This window comes from Callithrix jacchus, chromosome 16 (assembly GCF_049354715.1).
Source record: "Callithrix jacchus isolate 240 chromosome 16, calJac240_pri, whole genome shotgun sequence".
In the NCBI taxonomy this organism is placed as follows: Eukaryota; Metazoa; Chordata; class Mammalia; order Primates; family Cebidae; genus Callithrix; species Callithrix jacchus.
The window spans coordinates 32,421,081-32,430,000 of NC_133517.1; the positions used below are offsets into that span (position 1 = coordinate 32,421,081).

At 33.8% G+C, this 8,920-nt stretch overlaps 1 protein-coding gene across 12 annotated transcripts in view; it reads right to left on the minus strand.

Moving 5' to 3' along the window:
- Positions 1-2,380: 2,380 nt before the first annotated feature.
- DPY19L4 (dpy-19 like 4) overlaps positions 2,381-8,920 on the minus strand; it is a 67,784-nt gene continuing 61,244 nt past the window's right edge. For 11 of the 12 annotated variants that reach the window (XM_078352671.1, XM_035276487.3, XM_078352670.1 and 8 more), the window contains 2 exons: positions 8,202-8,360; positions 2,381-6,282 (listed from right to left, as the gene is read on the minus strand). In XM_078352671.1, the coding sequence (XP_078208797.1) occupies positions 6,118-6,282; positions 8,202-8,360 (324 nt within the window). In that variant the 3' untranslated portion in view covers positions 2,381-6,117. The remainder of the gene's footprint in view (positions 6,283-8,201; positions 8,361-8,920) is intronic. The other variant, XM_035276490.3, reaches the window with a different exon arrangement.

Below are 8,920 nucleotides of genomic sequence, written 5' to 3' on the forward strand. Positions count from 1 at the left end.
TTATTGTAGGGTTTATAACACATATACATGTAATACATATAAAAATAATAGTATCGAAGAGGGAAGAGCTTTTTAGGACTAATGCTTCTTTATGTCACTGGAATTAAGTTAGTATAAATCTGCTTAGTATGATAGCTGGGTACAGTGGCTCACACTGGTAATTCCAGCACTTTGGGAGGCAGTGGCAGGCAGATCACTGGAGCCCAGGAATTTGAGACCAGCCTGGGCAGCATGGAGAAACCCCATCTCTACAAAAAATACAAAAATTAGGTGGGTGTGGTGGTGCCTTCCTGTAATCCCAGCTACTTGGGAGGCTGAGGGAGGAGGATGGATTAAGCCTGGGAAGTAAGAGCTGCAAGTGAGCCGTGATCACGCCACTGCACTCCAGCCTGGGCAACAGAGCAATATCCTATCTCAAAACAAGCAAACAAACAAAAAAATTATATGATAAGCCCTTAGAGTAACCACTAAAAAAAAAAAATTAGAAAAAAAGTAAAAAAGCAAGTATAAAGCCAATTACATCAAAAACATTAAGTGTGAATGAAGTGCCTGGGAGGTGGAGACTGCAGTCAGCTGTGATTGTGCCACTGCACTCACTTGGTGACAGAGCAACACCCTGTCTCAAAAAAAAAAAAAAAGTGAATGAATTAATGCAACCAAGACTAAAAGCATTTGTGCTTTAAGGACACTATTGAAAAAGTTAAGAGAACCCACTGAATGGAAGGAAGTATTTCCATATCATATATTTGGCCTTACACTTAACAGCTCAATAAAAACACAGCCCAACTTAAAAATGGCCAAAGAAAATAAAGAGACATTGCTCCAAAGAAGATATACAGATGGCCAATAAGTACATGAAAAGGTGCTCAACATAATTAGCTATGATGGAAATGCAAATTAAAACTACAGTGAGAAACAGCTGCATTCACTGGGATAGCTATAATCAAGAAAATAATAATTATTGGCAAGGATGTGGAGAAATCAGAATCCTCATTCCTTGTTGAGGGGAACTGTAAAATGGTGCAGCCACTTTGGAAACCAGTCTGGTGGTTAAAGTTAACCACAGTTACCATATGACCCAGCAATTTAACTCCTAGATATATACCCAAGAGAAATGAACATATGCCCCCACAAAAACTTGTATACAGATAATCCTATCAGATTATTCATAATAACTACAAAGTAGAACACAAATGTCTATCAACTAATGAATGGATAAATAAAATGTGGTATATACAGACAATGGAATATTATCTGGCATTAAAAGGGAACGAATGATATAAGAAACAACATGGATAAACCTTAAAAAGATGCCAGGTGAAAGAAGCATATTGTATGATTCAATTTAAATGAAATGTCCAAATGTAGAGACAGAAAGTAGATTAGTAGTGGTTGCCTAGGGCTGGGGAGGACAGAGTGGTTGGGGTTGACAGCCAGAGGTTTGAGTAATAAAAATGTCTTACCATTTTTGAATTGTATATTTTATTTCTATTTAGTTTTTGAGTCAGGGTCTCCCTCTGTCATCCAAGCTGGAGTGTAGTGATGTGATCACTGCAACCTCCACCTCCCTGACTCAAATGATCCTCCTGCCTTAACCTCCCACAGAGCTGGGACTACAGGTGTGGGCCACCATGTCCAATTTTTTTGTAGAAATGGGAGTTTCTCCCTGTTGCCGGGGCTGGTTTAAACTCCTGGGCTCAAGCAATCTGTCCACTTTAGCCTCCCAAAGTGTTGGGATTACAGGCCTGAGCCACCACCCCTGGCTGAATTACACATTTTAAGTGGAACTCTGTGGTATATGAATTATATCTCAGTAAAGGTGTTGCCAATAAAGCTCATGAATAAATAAAATAAAACTTAAAATTCTGAAAATAATTTGTTATGGAAACAAAGTAAAGAGGGTAATTAAGCATGAAATAATTTCATTCTTGATAAAAGTATACTGATTATTACAAAATTTGAAGTGTTAGTTTATAACCCAAATCTTTTAAAGAATTTGTCTCTGCTGAAATGAACTTTCATCCTTTGCAAAGATGCAACTTTAGTTACAGGAGGAACATATTTAATCTAAACACACACTGTCACAGATAAGACTCGGAGGATAGTATATATACAACCAACTGTACTCATCTCTATTAAATAGCTATACAAAGCCACTCACTCAAAATATGAAAGGGTTGTTTATGAGACATCAAACTATAAGTCTGGAATTCTTGTTCCTTTGTGATACCATTATTCTACTAAATACAGGTAGTGGTTAGAAGTCCAGTGTACCTCTTACAGAACAACACATAGGATTAGAAATGCCAAGATTAAGATGCTGCACGTTTTAGGAAACTTAGAAATAATTAAAAGATGCTTTTATGCTAAACTCAGCAAATTTGGTTCCAAAATGTCTTTTATTATGAAAAACAAGTATAATGTTTAGACGTTAATGTACAGAAAACAGTGGTCATATATGTTCCTTTACAATTTTCACACCTAAGTTTATTTAAAGTGTTATTCCTACACATTAAAAAACAAATAGGAAATTGCTGAATTTTACTTGCAACTTTTTGTACCTATAATTTTGATACATGTTGGCATCTAAAATGATTAGTAAATAGCAACAATAGAGACTACATATTTTTTTTAATTGAGCAAATAAAAGGAGAATATACTGAGATGTAAATCAGGAAGTAGTTATTGGCTTTACAAAAAGTTTTAAAATATACAGATTAATTAATAACATATACCCTATAAATATTAAAGCATTTAAAATAAATTTACCAAAAAAGAACTTACATATTTTTAAAAACCCTGTCAGTTGTATAAAAAGAGGCACTACTTTTATCCACAAAAAGCACAAAATTTTTTTAACAGTTCAAAATAGGAGCTCAAAACAACTGATTTCTGAGACACAAAACAATACAATGCCTATTCACAGTGCTCTTCAAGGAATTAAATCTGTTTTTTAAAGCATGTTTTTCAGTCTCAATTTATAACACATCTGGACTTCCATTTCTGCTTTTCCTTAAATCAGTCTGGACTGTGTAGAAGAATGCCATAACATGAAGCTATTAGCAATCTGGGTTAATGTTCTACCAAAAAAATACCGTCTATATACACAGAAAGTAATGAAGAAAAAAGTTAGCATTGGAAGTACAATGCATACTCCTTAGGTTCTAAAATCTACCAGTCTAACAGAAAACACCAAGGTACAGATGCCAAAGTTAGAAAAAATACAAAGCAGCTCAGAATCAATATCATAGATCTTATTCAAGGTAAATTTTATGTTAGATTGTTTGTATGGCATTTGGGAGGCTAAATTAATTTAGGAGGCTAGAAATCCCATTGCTACTTTTATCAAAGATTTGCTTATTACTTTTCTGTGCTTTTTGATGAGAAAACATTACTAAAATTTTCTTATGGAAAATGAGGAAACATATAATAATTTTTTGAAAATAAAAAGTAAACTTAGAAATAAGTTCAGGTACTTATATCAGTGGGTTTGCAATACCAAGAACAGTTTTTATTTCTTCAAGAAATTCCTTCCACCCAAAATCCAAAAACTCTTCTCCTCGCATAGTAGATCTTAATTGTCAAACCTAAGAACTGTTAAGTTACCGAAGTGGAATTACTTGTAGAATTGTGAATCATTTGTTCACTCTACAAATAAGTGAAGAAACAAATTAAATGCTTCCCACTTAAAGTTGTCTAGTACTACTGTTGTAACTGCAGTTAAAACAGAAGCAAATAGGCCGGGCGTGGTGGCTCACACCTGTAATCCTAGCACTTTGGGAGGCCAATGCGAGTGGATCACAAGGTCAGGAGATGGAGACCATCCTGGTCAACATGGTAAAACCCTGTCTCTACTAAAAATGCAAAAATTAGCCAGGCATGGTGGCGGGCACCTATAGTCCCAGCTACTTGGGAGGCTGAGGCAGGAGATTGGTTTGAAACTGGGAGGTGGAGGTTGTGGAGGTTGCAGTGAGCTGAGATCACGCCACTGCACTCCAACCTGGTGACAGAAAGAGACTCCGTCTCAAAAAAAAAAAAAAAAATCCCAGAAGCAAATAAACTCATCTGTCATATTCAATATTATCATTTCCATAATAAAGCTTACTTTTTCTTTTCAAATGATGCTAGATGAAAAATTCATTATTTAAAACATCCCATTAACAATTTTTCCAGATCAATTTTATTTAAGAAATAAGTTGACAGAAAGAAGCAAAAGCAACTTACTAATATGTCAAATAAAACACAAGCACTTAACCTAATTCAGCACAGGTGGTCATGATATAAATCAACAAAAATTCAAGTAAATATTTCACACTACATAAAAAGTAGGGGGTTCTATTTCCCCTTCAAAATACGGAAGATGACTTTTAAAGTACATTGTTTTACATGCTCTAATCACGAGTACTACCATGTAACTATTCACTGTGTGCTTAGGTAACTATGGTAATATTTTCAGAAGTCTTGAAGCAAAATACTGGTGACTCACTACTCAGATGTACACAGTCAACCTGAAGTACACTACCTACAACTATCTTAATATAGTTAAAAATTTAGGTTAAAAAAAAAAAGAAAAAAAATTAGGTATAAGAGTGAAATGAGAACCACTGAAACTAATCTATCAGATATATGATATCATCATCAAACAATTCTTAAGCTCCAAAAGAGCAAAGCATCTGAGAGCCTAAGAATGCATGTACTTTTACAACATATGTATAACAGAAAATAAAGACAATGGAAAAATGCTCTTTTCTAATGTAGTGTACTTTTACAACATAACAGAAAATAAAGACAATGGGGAAATGCTCCCTTCTAATGTAGTAATTTAGAGTACCGAAAATGCAAGTTTTGCAGCACTCTAATAAGTGAGAATTATGAAAATCTGTTCACTGAACAGGAGTAAAAGGAAAAACTAAACATGTATCCCACCTTATTAAAATGACACATCTATAGGTTACATCTATCCTGAATCTCGTCATAAGGACAAATTAACTTTTTAAAAGTTTATCTTAATAAATGATTAAAAATATGAAAATACTTAGAGGAACATAGCATTTAGACTGTGACACTGTGTTGTAAATTTTATTATAATAATTTTTTCTTGATGTTGAAGACTGCATTACAGTTTCATAAATAACACTGCTTGTGTTTTATAATATATCTGTATGCAGAAGCATGTTTAATAGCAACTGCATGTATCTCCAGAAATTGTTGCTCATTTCAGAACACATATTTTTATTCTGATAAAGATTAAATGTTTTACTTAGTACTTCAGTAGAAAACATGTGAACAGACTGTATATCCCCTATCAGTATTTTTTTTTTTAAAAACCTGAACAACATTCTTTTAAATGTCCATTTAAAAAAATACATTATAGGTAACAGTTATTGTTTTATCATGATTAAAATTGATATCAAATTAATAGGCATAAGTGAGAAAACTAATCACTTACTATCATTTAAAAATGCAATAACATCATGCATTATGTATTACTAAGAAAGTGCTCACTTATATAAGCAGCAGATGATAACAGTATCATGAAAATTCTAGATATATCTTTATGTATATCCTTGAAAATCACTTTCCTTTATATAATTTATATCTTAATTTAAATGCCACATATCTTCAGCTAACATTTAAATTAGTTTTATTGTAAAACTTCAGTTGTTATACATCATAAAACACCTTCAAAACTTGCTTGAAGGTAGGAATAATTCCTTCCTTCTACTAAATAATGATACCACATTAAGTATTTATTAAATGTTATGTTTGAGAAATCTATTCTAACCTTGAATATATTCAAATTCAAGATCAGTATTATCATAGAATGAAGATTTTATGGGGAAAATGTTGCAATCAGTAGAAGTGTTAAAGAGCATGTAGCAGCAAGGAAGACGCCTGTCTGGAATACCGCAGAGTGGTAGACACCACATTTAATCAAAGGACAGTAATGCTTGATCTTCTGTTTCCCACAGAACTCTGGATCCAGTTAACAGCAGAATGGGGAAAGCAGCAGCAATATTTCAAATGTCCATACTCTGATCTGCAAAGACACCGACTAGGTAGAAGAAAACTGCATTTTACTTCAGGTAGTCTTTGAAATAAAGGCTCTGTTATTTTTCAAGACTGGAAGGATATCACAGTGTTGATTTTATATACAAAGTAGGATCTATTCCAGTATACTCTAGTGAAATAATTCACATATGGAGAATAGTTAATTTTGACTTCATGACAAAATCGCCCATATTTTGAGTAGGTTAGCTTGTCACCTTCTTCACAAACCATCTATTAAAAGATATAAAACATAATATTAAAAAGTTTATCAAACATAGCAGAAATGCAATGTAGAAATGACTGTATTTATATGAAAACACATTATTTATAAAGATTGATCTATACAACATCTCACTGTTAGCAAATAGAAGCCTCTTCATAAGTGAGTCACCATGCCCACTATACTCCTGAACTTCCCATTGACATTGAGAAATCAGTATCAAATGTTTTTTTAAAAGATTTAATCCTAAAATTTAGAACACAATGTTTCCATAATCCATTTTCACTGCTGTGAAGAACCTTATCATGAAACCTACCAAGGCTGAGAAATGGACATATTATATGCCCAAATATATTCAAACTCCTGTCTTATGTAGTAGAATTGACTCATAAATTATTGAGTAAGCAAGGAAACTTTTGCGACTTTTTGCAGACCTTTACACTTTTACCAAATGACGTTCACTAAGATAGCTTAGTTAGCTTGAAGGAGTTGTTATAAAAAAAAAAAATAGGGCCGGGCGCGGTGGCTCAAGCCCGTAATCCCAGCACTTTGGGAGGCCAAGGCGGGTGCATCACAAGGTCAAGAGATCAAGACCATCCTGGTCAACATGGTGAAACCCTGTCTCTACTAAAAAATATACAAAAAATTAGCTAGGCATGGTGGTGCATGCCTGTAATCCCAGCTACTCAGGAGGCTAAGGCAGGAGAACTGCCTGAACCCAGGAGGCGGAGGTTGCCGTGAGCCGAGATTGTGCCATTGCACTCCAGCCTGGGTAACAAGCGCGAAACTCCATCTCAAAAAAAAAGGTAATATTTTAACGCCTATGAAAGATGCCAAATAGCCAACTTTAAAAGGATAGATTAGCTTAAATCCATGCCAAGCATGACGTAAAAGGAGAAGTGAGCTGATCCTCAAAACAGAGCAGAAAGGTGGGTAGCCAGAGCAGAACAGAAAGGCTCCAGACAGCAGATAGTAATACAGTAGCAATTACTGAAACTGTACCAAGGCTTCAAACAATTCCATTTTGTCAACAACAAACCAAAGATCACAGCCACTAAGAACCAACAGTGAAATTCAAAATGCATGCAACATAAAACAGAGTAAGTTTATTACAAGATTAAGGGGTCATGAAGAAAAGAAAAGTGGAAATCACAAAAACTAATTTCTTACCTCCAAACTGATCTTGGATAAGATAAAGAGCTATGATTATTTAGGAAAAGATAGAAAAAATCTTGGCTGCAAACTGAATAGTATATACATTACCACTTACAATGACTTACTAAACTTTTCCTATGATCCCTCACCCCCAGCTTTCTCAGGAGTCAAGAATTCATTCCAGCCAACACTAAGTCTCAGATATACAAACTGCCTTCACTGGAAGGCCATGGCCAGGGGCGAGGGAACACACGCACACACACCAGCTTGGTAAAATAGCTGAAATCAATGCAGAAATTAAGATACAGCCAAGTCCTAACAACTAACATGGCTCTTAAGACCCATGTTTTTTGTGGATAATAGGATCTGTGTTAATTCAGTATGCAATTTTTCTAGATAGACATGAATCAAATTTTTAAAAATTCCAAACATAAGAATATAACAAGATAACCAGTTGCTCTTTAGATTATTATAACAAAATAAAATCATCATCAAATCAAATGATGCCATCTTTTATGAATGTTGAAACCTGCATAAGTACAAGCAATGAATAAGGAATTCAGGTATTGATATTATTATTATTTTTTTTTTTGCAAAAATGCCCAGCTTTTCTTTTGTATGTTGAAAAAATACTTCAAACTACTTTTAATAAGCTCTCCCCATTATTACATAATTCAATTATATTCTTAGTTAAGTTCCAAAAATAAAGTTTAAAGATTACAAGTTTAAATAAACTAATTTTTCTAAAAAAAATTTTTTCCAAATGGTTACTTACATGGCCATTTGCAATGTCTAATAAATCTTTAACCCTACAGCCTCTCATGGTTCCCACCTCATTGCAGATAGCATCCTCTACAATTAGGTAATTAGCTTTGTAAGATGTCAGTATTTTATAAATATCCTCAGCAGATCGCTTTGAATAGATTTGGTAGATCTGAAATAATATAATTAAAATAAATTTTAAAGGACATTTAAAACTTCTGTAAATTGAAACTATACATCAAGCATATACTATATTCTCAGTACTGAGTATTATGAAGAATAAAGATATTTTATAAATATAAATATTCACATATATATTTATCAAAACTCATGTCTTGATTCTTTGTTGCTTTTTACTATAATTCTGCTGAACTTCTTAGATAATAAGCTCTGGATCTTATTAGATAATAAGGCTTCTCAGTTTTTCTGAAATGTTAATATTGGATCAACTCTTGTTATCCTTCAAAAAAATAATAAAATCTCAAATATTAGGCCCAAGTATCATATACAATTTGGCCTGAAAATACTAAGATTTGAAATCTGGAATGAGTAAGATTCCAATCTATTTGCAGAACACCCAGTAGCTGCCTCCTACCTGTCACCGTTGCTGCCTATCTAGTGCCTTCAGTTCCCATGTCCACTGACATGCTAGGAATACCCACCCTCAACATTCTGTGGCACACAGAAGGCTAATACACCAAGAGGAAGTATCTCCCTCATTTCATCATTTCA